General features: G+C 41.8%; 1 protein-coding gene, 1 non-coding gene and 1 pseudogene across 5 annotated transcripts in view; 1 reads left to right on the top strand and 2 right to left on the bottom strand.

Annotated features, from left to right (window-relative positions):
• Window positions 1-6,079, bottom strand: part of NRG2 (neuregulin 2) — a 171,815-nt gene extending 165,736 nt beyond the window's left edge. For all 4 annotated transcript variants that reach the window (XM_054568348.1, XM_054568349.1, XM_054568353.1 and 1 more), the window contains exon 1: window positions 5,276-6,079. In XM_054568348.1, the coding sequence (XP_054424323.1) occupies window positions 5,276-5,978 (703 nt within the window). In that variant the 5' untranslated portion in view covers window positions 5,979-6,079. The remainder of the gene's footprint in view (window positions 1-5,275) is intronic.
• Window positions 6,080-11,062: 4,983 nt separating this feature from the next.
• Window positions 11,063-11,169, bottom strand: LOC129066781 (U6 spliceosomal RNA). The gene has a single exon (XR_008528721.1). It is a non-coding gene; the product is annotated as a U6 spliceosomal RNA (small nuclear RNA).
• Window positions 11,170-15,772: 4,603 nt separating this feature from the next.
• LOC129066313 (checkpoint protein HUS1-like) lies at window positions 15,773-16,703 on the top strand (annotated as a pseudogene).
• The last annotated feature ends 3,154 nt before the right edge of the window (window positions 16,704-19,857 follow it).

Below are 19,857 nucleotides of genomic sequence, written 5' to 3'. Positions count from 1 at the left end.
CTAGAAACAAGCAAGATGAGAATCTCCATTTCACAGACATCCAACCAAACTCAAATTTTGGGGGAAATATCTTTTACCTTTGGTGTAAATTATACTAACAACACTTCAAACCTTGAAAAGACAGACCCAGGAACAAGTTGCTGAAAACTGCACAGGTGGGGACTTCATTAGTACTGGCGTCACCATCCCTTTTCCAAATTAATGTTAGAAATTGCCACATACCATTAAGCCAACAGGATTCAGAGGGTTAAAACTTCTCACTGTTTAGATTTGCATATCTGCATTTTCTCCATTTATCTAAATGGCAATTCCCTGATCCTCTGACACTTTAGCACTACGTTCAAATCAGTTACCTTAAACGCAGTACTTCAAACTCGTATATGAGGGGCCAGTTCTCCCTGGAATTGTACCTACTGTACAGGAACATGCGCAGGATCAAACTCTTCATCAGCAACTGGGGTCTTTGGCTTCTAAATGAAAATCCAAGCAATCGTGCACTGTGGAGTTTTCTCTTTCCATATATGGAATCATGTGATTTCCCACGTGGATGCTATTGTGAGATTAGCAAGAGTGTGAAACAGTAGGAGCTGCTGTACGGACACAGCTGCAGCCCCAAAGCTCAGTGACAAACCTCTGGCTCTCTCCTGTGAGCATCCAAATTAAGACTCACTCACAAAATCATTGTCATGGAAAACTTCTTAAGGGCAAAGTATCTAAGAAGTAAGTTGGTATTTTTCACTCCTGGCCCTAGAGTGACATTTGAGAGGTAAAATACTGATTAAGGTTTTGGGTTAGGTTTTTAAAAGTATCTATTACATGGGGAGAATGTACCATAAAATTAGCTTGATAGCAAAATTAACATTCTCCATCTGTTAAAAAAAAATATACACAACTCCTTTGAAAACTTTCTGCTTTGTAGAGAAATACACTTTTTAAGAATGTTATTTTACAATTGCCTTCAAGCTGGGTAGCCGAGAACAAGTGAGGGAGACTTTTCATCATACAGTATAATGTACTTTCTGAATTTTGAGTCACACAAATTTGTTACATATTCAAAAATATAAATACCATTTTTAATGGGTAAACAAACTTGACGTATTTGCTGTTAGGAAATTAATTTAAAATGTCCTCAATAATAAAAGATGGTAAGAGGAAGTTAATCACCTAGTTAGTTAATATACCACTCTCTCTAGTTTACCATTTGTTATTTCAAACTGATAGTTGTTTTATTGTTTAAACATAGGATTGGGAAGTGGTAATCTACCCTCCAAAAAAGAGGGTCTTTCTTCTCCAACCAGACTTTTATTCTCCACTGCCTAAATCCCATTAACGCTAATCAGCCCGATGGTTAAGCACTTGGTGGTTAAGTGCCCTAGCCGATAATGGCTCCTTTGGAAGAAAGGTTCCCACAGCATAGGTAAAGGCTATCACCAAACTCAGCTTTTCAGCACAGGACTTAGCGTCGCAGGTCAGCAAGTAAGATTGTTTTAGCATTAATCTGGAGGCTTGCTTCTTTAACTTCACTTGACTTCATCCATTCAAAAGACACTGATGAGAGTCTCACTGTAAACCAGGGGCAGCCTCAAATGCTGAAGGCAGGAAAGCAAGGAGAAACAAGAACTCAAAGATAAAATACGGTTCCTGCCTCCAAGAATCCCAGTCTGCTGAGGAGAGCAGCCACTGAAAGAAATAATTACATTAAAATGGTAATTCTACCCCTAAAGCTATAACCAAAGCTTGTCCTCCTCACTGCCAGGACTGGTCAGTTTCTAATCTAGTTTCACTTTCCCATCTTCAAGCTGCATCACAGCTGGGTTTCCAGCTGGCTGGGGAAGAACAGATTCTTTAAATAAACAGCATTTTAAAAATATGCAGTCGCTTTTGCTATACTTAATTGTGTGAACCACCTTCCTCTAATATGTGAATCTAAGTGCCAAATGAATTAAAAACGACCCTAAAGAATGTGAAGTCCCCAAGGAATACACCTTTTCTGTCTTCAACAATGAAGTACACTATACTTTGGAAGAAAACTTAGAAAGTTCCCCCAAAAGAATAATCTTTTTTTAATGCTACCTACTATGTCTATTCAATAAGAAAAGAGCTTAAAACCATATACATAGGAAAGCAACAAGTTATAGAGCGATTACACCAAAAATATATGCAACCATCGTTAAAAATGCAGTATTATTTGCAGAACAGGATGCTTTTATAGCACTGCACAGAGTTGCTAATTCCTGAGCCTCCTTTCTAACTAATTTTCCTCTCCTTTTCCACAGAAGGCACAGAAAACCCTTCTATGTATTCAGTCTTCTTAGAAATGCAAGCATTTTACTCAACTCTTTAACACCAAGGATAGCCATTTGGGTGAATGATACACTTTAGATCTGTAAAAATGCCCCCTGGCAGGTAGTGCTATTCCAGGACTTCACGGGCTTTGAGTCAACATTTAACACTTTACAGTTGCAGTGAAATTAGCCACATATGAGGACCTCTTAGAAGGGGTCTGATCAACCCCTGAATTGATGCTACTGAGGCATGCCAACTTTTAAGCATATATATCCTTCTATATAGTACCGTATCCCAAAGTTCTGGTCCACCAAAACAGAAGTTTTTATATCACCTCCCTAGGAACCACACCTTTCAGAACCCAGACACACTCAGAGCTGAAACTGGCTAAACAAAGTAGTGATTCAACCATAGTTGCTCAATGTAACGGCCATGATGACAGTTTCTAAGTGCCAGTTTCCCTATTTTGCAATGGGCAAACCTGCTCCAAGGAGAAAATGTTCCCAATGACCCTGTGGCCCAGAGGGCTTTCTTTAGAGATAGAAAACAGAAAATGAATTTGTTAGTTATTTCCTGCTGAGCACAAGGAAGGTGTTGTGGTTAGTTAGGATGATTTTGTTTCCTTATTTAATATACCATTACCAGTCCATGTTTTCTTTAACCACATGGTAGAAAATAAGAAAATGCGGTTTATGTTCTTCTGTTATAACATGACCAGTTCCACAAGTTTCTTCTCACAAACATGTCCTTTAGTTTCTGCTCCCCTTATGTAATCCCCCAAAACTGACATGTTATCCATCTACCATCAATTCAAAGCAAATATTTTTGCATTCTAAAATTTTTACTTCCATACCATTCCTGCTCCTTGATAATCCGTGGTATGTGAGGGCCTTTTCTTGAGTAGTATTTGCAGTCCTGAATTTATCTTTTTGAGAGATATACTACACATGCAATTTTAATCATATGAGATGACCATAACCTAAAAGCAGACTATATTCCTGACCCTCAAACCTTTCATAGTCTCCAGATTCAACTATTAAACTCCTAAATGCTCACTAAAACAAATAAGGTATAATTGATGAGGGGAGGGGGACTGGAAGCAGAGAAGTCAGTTACTCTATGGGATTATCTGACAAGGACCATCGGGTCTCAGCGGACAACATTGGCAATGAGCTCTGTGCATATTCCGAAGCAACTCACCGAAATCTAAAACAGAAGCTATCCTTGGACAAGGTTCAGTAAATGTTTTTACTATCTTTTTCCCACTGCACAATACAGTTCCACAGCTCCCTAGAGGATCTCAGATAAAATACTTAGCAGAATAAAAAAATTAGAAATTCTTAACTGGTCTCAACCTGTCATCATAAAACATTTCAGAACATAAAACCAACATGAAAGAGCAGTCAACAATATTCCACAGAACAATGTCAGGGAGAGAACTGCTGTTGTCACCAAATGTTTTTCCCTTTTCCTTAAGACACTGCAAGATTCTTCTGATTAAAGTGATACAGTTGAACTCAATGCCTAGATATACTCCCACCACTAAACTAAAATTGGTCTTTTGAAGGACAGGGGTGGTGGGAAGTGGAAGGGGGCAAGGAGACAAGCTTCCAAAAGCCAAAAGCATTGATCTAGAAAGATGAAGGCAAAAAAACTTCCTATGAGCTGTTCCACATTCTTTGCTGCTTAACTCACAGCCTCATTACACTACCCAGAATCAGTAAACTGGGTAAACATACCAACTTCTATGATGGTCCAGGACATCTATCACAATTCAGAGACTACATAGCTCAGAGTCACACCAGAAGCACCAAATTCAGCCTTAGTTGGGACAAAAATGAAACCCCAACATGAATAAGCATTAAGACAAGCTAATACCAAATACTCCAGTATGGGGGCAGTTTGGTTTAAAATATCTTCCTAAGGAGTACTGTAAAAAGAAATAAATAAAATCTTTTAAAAAAAAGAAGAAGAAGAAAGTACTGGATTCAGGGACTAGAAGAAAAAGCTCTACACCTGACATTCCTTTGACTTTTGACATGGGAGACCTCCATCCCAGCTGCACAGATCTACAGATTTCGGTGTTTTGTTTCTCATCACGTGCATTCCTGTGCAGCACCCACATCATGAAGATGAGAGGTGCAGTCAACACACTCTGCCCGTAAGATGTCAGGGCTGAACTTACAGCATTCGTCAGAAGTTACTCTATTTCATCATCATCACCATTAACAGACCTGGTAAGATCTCCCTGAAGCAGCCCAAAGAAGTGTCTGCTCGCTAGTCCTGGAGGTTAAGAGAAGGCTGTGCTACCCGCTGAGCAGGCAATCACGATTGAGAAAATCACGGCGGAGAAAAACAAAAAATGGAAAGAAAAAAAAAAACCCTGAGCCACATGGAGGTCAGAAAACAGTAGCAGAAAAAGTCCAACTCTGCCTGCGCCAGCGGTGTAGATGAGCAGAGCCGGGAGCCCAGGAGAGGAAGGAGGGGGCGGGGGCCATCATTCCCTAGGAGAACTTGTAAGCGGAGGCCTTCACAGCCTGGGAGTCTGCCCAGCTGCTCCTGCAGACCCTGCCAGCCTGGGCAAGGCAGGCCCATGGGAGCAGAGCGGGCAAGGCCTCCGAGGGTCACTCCTGATTCACTGAGCCTCGGGCCAGCACCACCCGGACCTCTCCGTTTTCCCTGACTCTATTGGGCTATGATGGCAGCTTTCCAGCCCCACATGCCATACATCAGCCGCAGATCCCTGCTGACACAGGCCAGCGCCTCCCCCGGCCCTTCCCCACCCCTGGCACACTTTGAGCCTGATCCTCCTTCTCCCCAGCCTCAACCCCCTTACCCACCCTTGCCAGGCGCCCTGGCCAGGGGTGGCCCCACCCCCAGTGGCCGGCGCTGCCAGGCCTGGGCACCTGCAGCACCTCTCCGCCCCACCCCCATTCTCCACCAGCTCGCCCCTCCCCCCTTTCTCCAGCAGAGAGAGGGGGCGACTCACCGCAGTCAGTGCACAGGATCTTGCCCACCTCTTTCTTGAGGTTTTTGCCGTTGGTGTCGAGGGGGGCAAAGGCCGTCTTAAAGACTAAGGGCTGCTCCGTGGGCTCCAGGAAAAAGATGTAGCGCTGGTTCCTTTCGAGCGGGGCACAGGAGCCCACGCTGATCACCTGCTCTCGCTGCAGCCCCCCGCTCCGGAGCGGCCACTTGTCCAGCACCTTCACCAGCGCCACTCGACCCGAGGCTGGCGGCTCACGGGTGCTGTTGGAGCTGGATCCTCCGGCCGGGGCCAGCCCCTGTACCTTGCCCTCTACCACCACGGGTGCCTTGTACGCCTGGTCCTGCACCGACTTGAGGCTAGGCGAGTAGCAGGCAAGCGACACACCGAAGAGCAGCATGGAGAAGCCGGGGGCCGGGTCGCGCCTCATGCCGCCGGCGGCTGCGGCTCGCGAGCGGGCGGCGGCTCTCCGGGCTGCGGGGCTGCGGGGCTGCGGCTGTTGCGGCGGCCGCGGCTCTGGGGGCGCAGCGGGACGGGAGATGCTGCTGCTCCTGCTGCTGCTGCTGCTGCTCCTGCTGCTGCTGCTCTCGCTGCTGCTGCTGCTGCTGCTCCTCTTGCTGCTGTTGCTGCTGCTGCTGTCGCTGTAGCTGCTGCACGGAGCCTTCTCCAGTGGCGGCGGCGGCAGCGCTGAGCAGCAAACCTGCCGCATCTGGCCAGGCCATTTGGGGGGCTCCGCCGCTCCGCCGCCGCCGCCTTGGGAGGGGAAACAGAGCCTGCTGGAAAACCGGAAACAGCGTAACGTTAGCGCCTCGTAGCCCTCCACCCGCAACCCGGGGACGTGGCCCAGCTAGGGCAGGGGGCAGGCGGCAAGCGGGCCGCGATGCGCAGCGCGGAGCCGCGCAGCGCTCCCACCCAGCGCGCCAGGACCTGGAGGAGGATGCGGAGGATGGGACGCCCGCCCACTTGCTCTCTCGCGCCCCCTCTACCTCCGGACCGAGTGAGGAGCGCGGCTTCTGCAGGGGAAGCTTGGGACTGCACTGCTTTAGCGCCCAGGTTCTGAGCCCGCAGGGCGCGGAAAGGATCGTGCTACTCTTTGCTCTTGGGGTTTTTATCGGCCTGAGAGTGGGGTAGTGCATGAGGAGGGGGCGGAGTAGAGATAACGGATTCTGGTACCGTCCTACGAACACGGGAGTGGGACATAGGGCGTGTCCCTGCCTTTGGCCACCCGCTGTAGCTGCCAGGGACACTGCCGCTGACGGGCTGGGGGTCCGGTCTTCCGCCTCCTGGGTTGTCCCCTTCCCTGAGAGGACCCCAAAGGCGGGCCCCTAATCGAGCCCCCGTGCTCGGCCCTACCACTGCCAGGTGAGCGCTGGAGATTCAAGTTGAGTAGAGGATCCCAGCCCCGTCATTTGGTAAAGAGCTGGGGCTACTTGAGGTCTTGTCTCGGCGTTGAGGACACTTAACCAGGGGTGCTGATTGGGAGAGGGCCCAGCCCCTCAAGATCTGGGCTTTCTCCAGCCGCCACGTGTGACCAGGCTGCAACCTCATCTTTTTAAAACCCGCTCCTGGAGGAGGTGGGGGCTTCCTGGAGCCAACCTGAGAGCCAGAGCCTGTCAGGCCAGAGCCTTCTCCACAGAAAATGGTTTCTTTTTAAAAATCTGGTGCTTACAAGAGGCAGAAGAGTTTGTTCCATTGGAGCCAGTATCCGATTTTAAAAATCAAGTCCACAATCTATCCTATTCCTATAAGTGAGGATCCAGGAAGTTTTCATTACCTAGCTTATATGTTTAAAGAATGTGGAGCTCAGGAGTTCCAGTGAGATTTTGGAGAATTTTATCCAACACTGGCACCCCCTGCTCAAGGAGACTGGCCCAAGGATGTCTGACTTAGGCTAGGATTGCTATTTTGGAAAGGAAGGAGAGAGCTAGACTTTTCCTCCTGGATGTCTAAGAGACTCCTCAAACTTAACATACCCAAAGCCGGCAGCCTTATCTTTCCCACCCCAATCCAGATTCCCTGTAATTAATTATTAACGGCACCGTTTTATACTTGGCAATCCAATCTATTCCAATAATTTCTTTAATCTCATCCTCTTTTCCCTCATCTAATCAATCACCAAACCCTTCGGCTCTACATTTTAAAGTATCTCCCATTCTTCTAGCTTCTCTCCAACTCTGTCATGAATACCGTAGGTCCTAGCGCTCACCATCTCTCTCTTGGACTACTGCAAAGCCTCTCAACTGGGCTCTACACCTCACCTCATCATCCTCCTCTATCAGGCACTGACAGAATGATCTTTCTAAAAAGAAAATGTAAATAAAATCTGCCAATGCCATTGCTCTCAGGAGTAAAGTCCAAGCTCTTCAGCATGACTCTTCACAGGCTCCCTTGACCTAACCAGCTCCACACTCTGGGAACCAACCTCTTACCTTAACAATCCTCAGCACATTGTGCTATTTCTTGGTGTGCTTCTGCCTTATAATGTCTTTTATGTCCAGGAACTCTCACCTCTACCTTGTTCACCTAGAAAACCATTCTTTCCCCAAGGTCCAACACAGTATCATACCTCATCCCTCCCTTCTATCCTCATACACACACATGGTAGAAGGAATCATTCCACTTCTGTGCTACCATGTGCCTCATACATATTACTGCACTGACCTATACTGTATTTTAAGCAATCATTAACAGGGCTGCATTAGGTCCATCAGATCAGTCATCTTTTTTTTTTTTAAAAAATGATTTTAGAAAGAGGAATGGAGGGAGGGGGAGAGAGAGAGAGAGAAGCATTGACTTGTTGTTTGATTTATTTATGCATTCATTCTTGTATGTGTTCTGACTGGGGATCAAACCACAACCTTAGTATATTAGGATGATGCTTTAACCAACTGAGTTACCCCACCAGGGCTCAGACCAGTCATCTTAATCGTAGGGACTCTGTCCAATTAGTTTTTGTATCCCTATCCAATGAAACATCCAACACAGTGCCTGGCGTAAAATAAGGAGCAGCAAATCTTTAGAGAACTGAAAATCAGCTCTCCTAAAAGCACAGTCCATCTTGTTGGTCCCTTCATTGTCCCCCTTTCCATTTTACAGATCACAGATCTTGTACATCATAGACCATCGATATAAAGATCACTAACTCCATCCTTTCATTTTTTAGTGGAAGAAACAGTCCCAGGGAGAAAAAAGATCACATGCAACCAAGACTGTATTCAGCCTTCTGTTTCTGAGACCAAAGTAGTGGGGGAGATCTTGTGCTCTGGGGTCAAGCAGACCTGGGCTTCAATCCAATTTTTTAACTTACTAACTTAGGGATGAGTCTATTCCACTGTCTAGGCCTTAGTTTTCTCACCCATATAAGGGAGGTAATAAGAGGGTCTACCACATAAAGTTGGTTTTTTTGTTTCATAGTGAATAAATATTCAGTCCAATGGCTCCTCTGTGAAAATCACCAAGGCACAGTACTGGTCACTGGGTAGACTGCAGTGACCCAGACTGACATTGTTTCTGCTCTCAAAGCTCACACTCTAGTTGAGAAGACAGCAGTTAACAAGGACGTAGATGAATAGGTAACCAAATTACTTAGAGTGATACATGTCCTGAAGGAAATAAACAGGATGAAATTATGAAGAATGCTGGAAAGGGGAGATGGTAGATCTACTTGGATAAGGAAAAGCTTCTCTGAGGAGGTAACACTTAAACTGAGACTAGAAGGATTCGAAGGATGTAGATTATGTGAAATAAGTGTAAAGTGATTAGAATGATGCCTGTGCAGAGTAAGGACCAAAATTAATGTTGAATATTTTTGATATTTCACTTATTCCAGCGGTTTCCAACCTAAGAGCTGAGAATCTCTAAGCGGTGTGTAGTTATTGCACACTAAGAACTTCTGTATACTAAAAAATTCAGTGCAATGTTTCAATTGTAGGTATCACTGAGAGGAATAAAAATACAAATGCTCTTTTTATATATATCCATTTTAAAGTATAACAAGACACTGTATAGTATGAAGAAGACTGAATCAAGATGAAGAAGAGTGGCAAGATAGGCTACCATTTTTTTTTTAAAGATAAATGCATAGCCCTGACTGGTGTGGCTCAGTTGGTTGGGCATTATCCTGCAAAGTGAAAGGACACCAGTTGAGTCCCAGTCAGGGCACATGCCTGAGTTATAGGTTCGCGACCTGGTCATGGTGCATAGAGAGGGAACTGATTGATGTTTCTCCCTCTCGTCGATGTTTCTCTCCCTCTCCTTCTCTCTCCCTTCCCTGTCTCTAATAAAATAAATAAATATTTAAAAGGTAAATATATAAATATTTGCAAAGCATAGATTACCTTTGAAAGGACATAGTACAAATTAGAACAATCACTGACTCTGGAAAGGGCATGCATGACTGAGGAATGGAGCACAAGAAGGATAATTTTCATGATATTCCCTTTAGTACCTTGTGAATTTATATCAAGTTTATATACTACCTACTCAAAAAATTTTAAGAGATGATCCTCTAAATTTTTACTGTTGCTTAATTTTTATCCTGTATTTTCTCAATCAAAGGTACTTAAAGTAGGACTACTTTTATATGGGATTCCTCAATTTTTTTTTTTTACCTCTAAATTAGATTCTTATGCTTAAAGGGTTGGGAATTACTTCACTATAATTTTATCTTACTTAGCATGCAAAGGTAACTTAAGATACCAAGTCTACTAGAATTCCTGCAGCCACAGAAGGTAGGTCTTAGGCAGAGACTTCTACAGGGAAGAAAGATACCTGTTCAATTTTCCTCGAAGTGTGATGTGTATTTTACTCAAGGTGTGATGTGTAGGAGGGTGAGATTTCAGAATTAGCCACAGTCATTTAGTACAAAAGAGCAGGGTATTTGGTTTCCTAGGACAGAATAATTCTATGTTGACTTTTTCCTGGGGATAAAACTGAATTAACATGCATGTTTTAGAAAATAAAGCTTGATATTCTAAACCTGCTAACTCCTCATCATAAATTCAATAATGGATAATAAAAATAAGAATAGCTACCATATATTAATAGCTGATTGTACCTATATTTCCATGCCTCAAAGACTGCATTGTACAAATTGAAGACACTTATAGAAGTTTAAATAACTTGCCCAAATGACAGAAATAGGGTTCCCATTTAGGCTTCCTATTGTCAAAACGCTTGCTTTGTACACCACCACGTCTCTCTGAGGGGGAGGCATCTCTCAGCCTCACTTTTATTGTCACCTGAGAGGTCTCTGAGATCTCTAATATCTCCAAACTACTTTGCTAATGTCAGACCATTTGAAATTTGTAACACTACAGAGAAAGTGGTATAAGCATCATTTTACAAAAAATGAGGAAAACTGAGACACTGAGAGAATTTAAATAACTTTGCCAAGATCACAAAACTACGAATGATGCCAGAACTTAATACAAACTCAAGCTCACACTTTTCGGGGGGTTTTCCTTATTTATTTATTTATTTATTTATTTATTTATTTATTTATTTATATTTGTCCAGCCTTACTGAGGCATAATTGACAAAATGTATGTATTTATTTATTTTTAAATAAGTCAATTTCAGGACTTTAAGGTTTATGAAGGAAATGTAAGTTAACACACTAGCACAAATAATCCATGTCTAACTCATCTTTGTTTTCATTTCGTAGATTGCCTTACATAACTATTTTTATAGTGAAAAGTCCTGATTTTGCTATTAAGTGCCACACATTATGCTTTGGCTCATATTTCTTTTGAGGTAATCAAAGGGTATGAGGATGCCCATTGGGACACTGCACAAACTATGGAACACTACACAAATTTGCATGTCATCCTTGCGCAGGCGTCATACTAATCTTCTTTGTATCATTCCAATTTTAGTGTATGTGCTGCCAAAGTGAACACATGATATATTTAAAGTGTACAAGGTGATAAGTTGTTATATGTTGTGAAAGTATTCATACAATTGAGTTCATTATCACATCCATTACCTTGTACATTTACCCTGTTTGTTTGTTTGTTTGGTGAGAACACAAGTTCTATTCTCTTAGCAAATTTCAATTATATATCATCAGTCACTATGTTATACATTAGGTTTTAAAAGCTTATTCATTTTATAACTGGATGTTTGTGTCCTTTTACCAACCTCTTCCCCTTCCCCACTTCTGCAATCCTGGTCACCGCCATTCTGTTCTCTGTTTCAGTAAGTCCAACTTTTTTTTAGGTCCCACATATAATGATACCATGTAGTATCTGTCTTTCTCCATCTGAGATAAATAAATATATTAGTCTGTCTGGAAAAAGCCTAGCCATTGTTAATATAACAAGAATGGTTTGTACCACATCGATGGAACCTGCCGGCCAAGGAGAGTGGACTGGAAAGCATATGCGTGAACAATGGTGACTTCACTGTACTAGTCAGTGTATTAGTCGGTAGACTCTGTTGAATGAGCATGTGTACTGTGTGGCTGTGGCATTCACAATGACTAAGGGAGTAGAGCAATGACTCTGTATCAAATTTTGCATTAAGCTTGAATATTCCTCTGCAGAAACTATTCAGATGATTCAGAAGGTTGAACCTATGGGCAACTGGTGATTGGCAGCTTCTTCATGACAACACACCCCCTCATGTATCATATCATCTCATGCAGAGTTTTTTGGCAAAACATCGAATCATCCAGATGTCTCAGCCCCCCTACAGCCTAGATTTGGTGCCCTACAATTTCTGGCTTTTGCCAAAACTAAAATCTCCTTTGAAAGGGCAGAGGTTACAGACTGTCAATGAGATTCAGGAAAATATGATAGGGCAGCTGATGGAGACTTAGAGAACTGTGTAAGGTCCCAAGGTGCCTACTCTGAAGGAGACTGAGGCATCATTGTCCTATGCACAATGTTTCTTGTATCTTGTTTCTTCTTCAATAAATGTCTCTTTCATAGCACATGGATGGATACTTTATGGACAGACTTCATTGTGTATCTCATCTGTTACTATCCATTTATCCAGTGATGGACACTTAAGTTTTTTCCATACTTCGACGATTGTCAACAATGTTGGGACAAACATGAGATATAAATATTTCTTCAAGATAATGTTTTTTTCCTTTGGATCGAGTTCAAACTTTTGAACAGAACGACACAGAGAAATGGAAGCTGGACCTGTTCAACCCACTATGGCTCCCACAAGGTTGTGAAAAAACTGGTTCATGGTAGCAGTGGACTGTGTCACTATATAATAATCACTGAGAACAAAAACAGAAGTAGGCAGAATGGTATAGACATTCTGAATTCAAGATAGAACACCCACATGAAAAGCTTGGCTTCTTTTTCCAGATCCTTCCCACACAAGATGGACTTCCTCCAGCTTTAGCCAACTCAGTGGCCATTTCTGGCCATTGAGCCAGGTTACATGACTTACTCCATCCAGGAGAACTGGCTAGTTACTGAGATGTACTTGGCCTTTCTGTGGTCACTGAGTCTCACAAACCAAGCCAAACACTTCGCAGGACAGTTGCATTTTCTGAATAAAGTCATTTTGTAAACTTTTTTTTTTTATCCTTTTGAGGTCTGTTTTCTAAATTTGGCTTCCACAGTCACTCTCAGGTTCTGTGTGGTTAATTTCTTTTCCTCCAAGGATTTTTCAAACAAGGAACTAAATAGAAAACAGATATTGAGAATCTGAGAATATTAGCACTGCAAAGGACTTTTGTAACCATGTGGCCCAATGTCCTCCTTTCACAGAGGAAGACCTAGAGACCACAGAGATTATTTGATTTGCTCAAGGTCACATAGCCTTTTTAGTGGCAGAAACAGCGCTAAAACCCTGATTCTCTGCCTAGTGCTCTTTTGTCTACATTTCAAAATCCTGGCTCCACCCCTCCTGGAATGTGGGCTTGGGCAAGTCACTTCACCTTTGTCAACCTTAGTTTCCTTCTCTAATAAAATTGGGATAATAATAACTCTACCTCTTAGGGGTTTTGTGAGGATTCAGTGAGGTAATTCATGCAAAATGCTTCACAGTACCTGGCACAGAATAACTGGCTAAGAATGTGGGCAATGAACTCAAACTGCCTACCTCTGAATTTCAGTTCTGCCACTTGCTTAATTGACATTTGGCCTAGTTACTTCACTTTTCTGTGTCTTGGTTTCCAATTAAATGGGTTAAATGATAATAGTTCCTACCTCATTAAAATTGTTGTGAGTCTTAAATAAAATAACATATATAGCCCACTTAGAGTAATGCTTGGAACATGTTAGCTATTATTAGCCTGACTAGAACAATCATTTTTCATTGTTTCAGTAGCCATATACTTTACCCCAAATTCAGAAGTTTTAAAACTACCCATTTTCATATGTTTTGAACACATGCTAAAATTCTTAAGAGTAGAACCTGGTGTTCGACTTTATGTTTAAAAAAAAAAGGTCACATCAATGGTAGTCCCAGCTCCCAATCCAGAGAGGACCAGATTCAATAATTTATAGCCTATGTCAGGAGTTCAAGGGCTCCCACTCCCCAATTTGCTGAAAAGGGTAGCAGCCCCTCTTTCTGAGTAGTTCCATCTGGCATAATAATACTTATTTCTTTGTAAAGTGCTTTGAGACCTTTGGATGAAAAGTGCTATGTGAGCACAAATTGTTATCTCTTTTCCAGATACTACTTTTAGATACCAATCCAGAAGCTCCCTAAAATAGACCACAGCAGAAGTATAATCTAGATACAGATGTATCTTTCCTGTAGTATCACAATCAGATAATACACTCATGTTTCACACCATCATTAGTTTTCTTTTACATGTCATAGCATATCTGATTTGGACTGGGAAAAAACAAGATGTCCTCAAGCTGGAGTTTTTGCTGTTTAACATTAAAGGATTTTCCTCCCTCTGTTTTCCTGATTTGTGTATTTGGAATCCTCTCCTGAGGTCAACAGGAACTTTGAGGTTGATTCAACTCTGGGGGCGTGAAGCATGATGAGAAGAAATTATTCTCTTATTCCCAAATCCTCCTCTCTCTCCTCTCCTCTCTCTTCCCTCTCTTCTCACTCTCTTCTCTCCCTTCTCTTCCTTCAAGTGTCCAATTCAACCTTGTTTCTACCTTATAATTTTCTAGATTATGTGCATTCTTTTTTCAGTTGTTTCCTGGACACTTTCAATATCAGCCATGGTCAGAAATTTTAGACATTACTTTTCCTGAGTTTTTTTTTTACAATTCATAAATTTACTTATTCATTCTACCAAGAAGCATTTCTTGAAAACCTACTTTGCATACTGACCCAGATGCTAAAGAAATAATAGCCATGGTTCCTGGCAGAGCTAAAATCTAGGCAAAATTAGAGTCAGGAGTTATTACCAGTTGAGCTAGTGCCTGCCCTGGACCTCCCACTCACCCCCAACACTTTTTCCTTTAATGTTATCCCTCCCATTTGTCTTTCAGGCTCAGTGTCCCTCAGTCCTCTCAGCTCTCCCAATTCTGAGGGCAGAGAACGTATGCTTTGCAAACACGAGGTCCTCAGTATTTGCTGAACTTGACAATTTCAATCTCACTAAGGGATTAATATGCATACAAACTCCTTAAGTTATGGCTTAGTTTCTAACACATTCCATTTTATTCATTCCAAAATGAAATTATTTATTTTAAATTAGTTTTATTCATTCTTTAAAAAAATCCATTTGCTTAATATTTATTTTTCAATTTATCATTCAAAACGACAATATTTTTAGTGCCCGCTCTGGACCAAGCTTTTTATACAAGATGCTAAGGATGAAAGTGCAAATTAGACACATGGGGTCCCACTCTTTTTTTTTTTAATTAATTTGAGAGGGAAAGAGTGAAACATCGATTTGTCGCTCCACTTATTTATGCATTCGTTAGTTGCTTCCTGTACATACCCTGACCAGGGATGGAACCCAAGACTTTGGTGCATCAAGGTGACATTCCAACCAACAACCTGGCCAGAGCTGGTCTCACTCTTGAAAAGGTTACACTCTTAAAGGGAGACAGACACACAAAAGGAAATGAATACATAAAATATTTCAATAACAGGAAGAAAAAGAGGAAGAAGAGTGTGTATGATTAGATTGAAAGTGACTAGGACACAACAGCACTTGCAAGGATGGTCTCTTTAAAGAGGCAACATTTGAGCTGAGGTCTGAAGGATGAAGAGGAGTTAACCACACAGAACTCTGAGAGCAGTACATTTGAGGAACAGGAAAGAATTCCATACAGAGGGCCTGAGACACTAACAAACTTGACATCGAAGTATGGAAAAAAGGCCAGTGAGGTTAAAGACTGAAAGAACAGGAGTGGCCTGAATTAGGTTAGGGAGATCAGATCAGATTTATGCTGGGCCTTGTTATGGTAGGTTGGGATTGTATTCCAAGAACAATGGGAAATCAGTGAAGAGTTTAAGTAAGAGAATGATATGGTCTAGTTTAAAAGAGGTCACTCTACGCCGAGGGCGAGGGCCAGACTCCAGTCCTCCAACAGGTTCCCCCGCAGGTTGAGTCCCATCATGAAATTTCAAGCCAAGACTGTGGACGCGGCCTGTTTGAATCCCTTCACGTGTGTCAGTTACACGGTGGCCAGGCTCGCGGAACCTGTGCCCTGCTCATGTGTCCACACAAGCTTAACGCCGTCCGCGGCAGGCGGAGGGGCCCATGTTTGCTGCGAGTTTCCCCAGGAGAACTTCAGCGAATCCCAGATGAAAGGTGTCTCAACGGAAAACAATTAGATTTATGTAGAGATCACGGTCGCCATTGAGCTGTTATCTGTGCGGAGCAGTAGTCACATGGTGACCCATGACATCATCATAAAGGTTATTCCTAGGAAACTGTGGAAGAATTTACAAGATCCAGACCGTCCCAGACTCTAATGTTAATATATATTCGCTAGTCTTGAAGACTATGATGAGCATTGTGGAAAGAATGAAAAACATCAGCAATCACCGTACTATTGAAGCAAACCGAATGTAGACTTGCACTTGAAAATAGAACCTGAAGTAGTGTGTTAAACTCATTTTAAAGATATTCAAAATCCTCCATTAAGTCCCCTGTTACATCCAAAGATATTCCTGTCATTTTAGGCTCTGAAAATGCTTCTCAGGACAGAAACCCAAAGCAGAGCAGAGGATGGAAGTGAACACAGACATTAGGAAGTTCCTACAGTTTCTTGCTGGACAACACGGAAACCCCACCAAGGCCGTTGGCAGTATCCTGAGTCACAAGGTGGTTCACTCTGATTTTCTCCATGAGGCTGTGTCCTTGCAGCATTTAATCCCCACCTTGTCACAGCTCCACTCCACCGCATTGGAGCCCAGGGACCTCTGTTGTGGCCTGGGCAGGCAGCTGGCGATGTGTTTAGTCATGTGCCTGTGTCCTCACAGCAGCACAAATTCTGTACATTTCCCTTATTTTTCCCTCTATAACATTTTAACAAGAAATTGAATTAATGAACCAGTTGAACAAACATGTTATTTTATATTAAATAAAGAGATCACTGCCATATGGAGCAGAGACTGTAATGGTGCAAGAGTGGAAGCAAAGGGAGCAGTTAGGAAGCTATGACAGTAGTCTGAGCAGGAGGTGACAGTGGCTTAGACAGAGGTAGTGGCACTGGAGAGGAGGAAAAATTGGTGGAATTCAAAGTATAATTTGAAGGTAGAATCGACCAACCAAGATTGGATGAAGTAAGGAAGGAAAATAGAGTGATTTAGGATGACTCAATTTTTTTTTAAATTTTTTTTTAATTTATTTTTTCAAATACATTTGTCTCTGCCAACCCCCCACCACTTTCCCTTACCCCCTCAATTTTTTATTTGAGCAACTGGACAGATGATGACGCCATTGATTGAGATAGGAAACTTAGCAAGTAACACAATAAGGGTAGATGAAATAGAAAATTCCATTTTTGACATGTTATACTGAGATACCTGTTAGACATTCACATGGAAATATAAGTTAGCTGGAAACATAAGTCTAGACTTCAAAGGAGAGATCAGAGTTAGAGGTCTAAATTTGGGAGTCAACATATAGATGGTATTTAAAACTATGAATCTAGGTAAGATGATGAAAAGAGAAAGTTAATAAGAAAGAAGATCTAGAACAGCACTGCCTAATAGAAATATATGTGAGCCACATATGTAATTTTGAATTTTCTGTAGCTATATTAAAAAAGCAAAAAGAGACATGTAATGAATTTTAATAACCCAATATAGCCAAACTATTATTTCAATATGTAATCATATAAAATTATTAATGAAATATTTTATATTTTTTTATATTAAGTCTGAAATTCAGAGCGTATTTTATGCTTACAGCATATCCCATTTCAGACTAGCCACATTTCAAGTGCTCAACAGCCACACATGCACGATGCAAGTCTAGAACTTAACCCTGAGACAACCCAACATTTAGTAGTTGAGTAGAGGAAGAAGAGTCAAGAAGGCTGAGAGAATGGTATCATGGAAGCCAAGAGAAGAAGGCATTTTAAAAAGAGACTGGTCAACTCTGTCCAATGTTTATAAGAGGCTAAGTAGGATGGGAAAGAGCAATAGCATTCAGCAATGTGTAAGTCACTGATGATTTTGACTAAAGCTGTTTCAGTAGAGTGATGGCTTCCTGGAAGGAAGCCAGAATGGAGTCAGCATAAGGTAAGGAAGTGGTGACAGCCAGTATAAACAACTTTCCCAAAAAGTTTTGCTGTGCTGACAAGTAGAGAAATGAAGTACTAGTTGGAGGTGGGTGTGGAGTCAAGGGAGGGTTTTTATCAAAACTGGAGATACTAGAGCATGCTTGTATGCTACTGGGAATATTCTGATGAAGAGGAAGAAAGTATTGTGGGAGAAAGGGGATAGGTGAAGAGGGAAGCCCTTCAAAAGTCAAGAGAGGGCTGGCAGAAGAGCACGGAGAGAGGGACTGCTCTTTGGCAGGAAAAAGGACTCTTCTATGATGACAAGAAGGAAGACAAAGAATGGATACAATATCAGAGTAGAGATACAGATTAATTTATAGAGTAACAGGAACCTTCATTTTTAACACAGGACTGAAGCCATAAGAAGAAAAATAATTTTTTATATATATATATCTTATATATATACATGCACTGTTAGCTCTGTAAATGAAATAATAGTGTTTATAAAAATAACAAATGGTAAAGTCTTGATTAATGTCTAATATAATACTTTGTGTAAATATCCAGTAACTATGTGAATTTTAATAAAACTGAAATATTTGCATACAGCACACACAAAAAGATACATACTAGAAATACAAGCTAGAAAGAAAAAGAAAGGTAGTATGCTGTGGAAAGGGGAAGGTGGGAACTGATTTCTTTTTCTTTTTCTTTTCTTTTTTAAAAATACCAATTTGATTAATATAAGAGAAATCTATACATTTCTGGGTCTGGAATGTTGTTGTCCACCCTCCAAGGTACCCATTTCTTTGAATCAAGTTACCTAGGAAACCAATTCAGTAATCACAAGATTGCTTGATAATCAGAGCCTTAAGACCAAGGGAATGAATAATCTTGAGGTCATTCCATTCAAGCTGTAAAAAAAAAAGCTTGATGAACTATCTCTGATACACATGATAGGGACATGTGTCTGTCACATTCAGAGTCTCTCTCTCCTAAATAGTGTTGAAAGAAGAGTGATAAAATCTCCCAATCCAATTTTATGGGACAATCTACCTGAGGTCTATTTAATTTTATACCTATTTGGAAGTGTAGGCCTCTTCCATGCCTTCAATTTAAAATGCTGCTGGAGGGGAAATATATCAAGGCAGGGTCCTACTCAAAACAATTTACTGAAAATAATGTATTAAGAGGACTATTTATAAAGATGTGGGCAAAGTTGAAGGAAAACGAAAGGTACGTAGAGGAACCCAGGCACTAGCAAGAGCTTGTCAAACCATCCAGTCCCTAGACATGGAGGGGCAAGTTGAAGAAAGTGTTCCAGATACCAGTGAGTGCTGGAACCACGTAAACTGTCAGGCAGCTATGGCAAGAACATGGCACCTAAGTGGGGAGGGGGGGAGAAGAAATACACTAATCTCTCTTTCTTCCTGCTGGTCCTTCTGCCCTTTTGCCAAGCTTCCACTAAGCCTATTGGAAGTCAGAGGGTGAGGGAACCCTGGTGATGTAACTCATAGAGGTCAGCGCTCCAGAGTTCAGAACAGAAAGGGTAGAGAGTGAATCTGAGTGGTGGGAATGGGTGGGAGCAGGCAAGCAGAGTATAATTAACACAGGAAGATAAGATAATCTTACATGAAACAATTAGAGAAACAACTAAACAGGAATATCAGTTATGGACTATCTATGGTGATAGAGATGAAGGAAGGGAAGCGAAATAAAACTAGCTAATTCACAGTAAGACTATACTAATTCTTAGCTTCATTAACCTTTCTTACTACACCAGAAACTTGGAAGAGGAGGTTGATTATTTTGTGTTTTATTTACTAAAGAAAAGGTTTCATTTTCCCTTTATTATATACAAGGCAAAAAAAAAAAATCCCAGAGGTAAAAATATATGTTTGTTTAACTTTTTGAGAAAAGGCATCCTGTGCTGATTTTTATGTCCTATTGTTCTTGGTCCTGCTACTT

Source organism: Pteronotus mesoamericanus, unplaced genomic scaffold, assembly GCF_021234165.1.
Source record: "Pteronotus mesoamericanus isolate MK-2021 breed Mesoamerican mustached bat unplaced genomic scaffold, CSHL_Meso_final contig_2, whole genome shotgun sequence".
Classification (NCBI taxonomy): Eukaryota; Metazoa; Chordata; class Mammalia; order Chiroptera; family Mormoopidae; genus Pteronotus; species Pteronotus mesoamericanus.
Note: the sequence above shows the minus strand (reverse complement) of the source record. Positions and strands in the feature narration are given on the sequence as shown.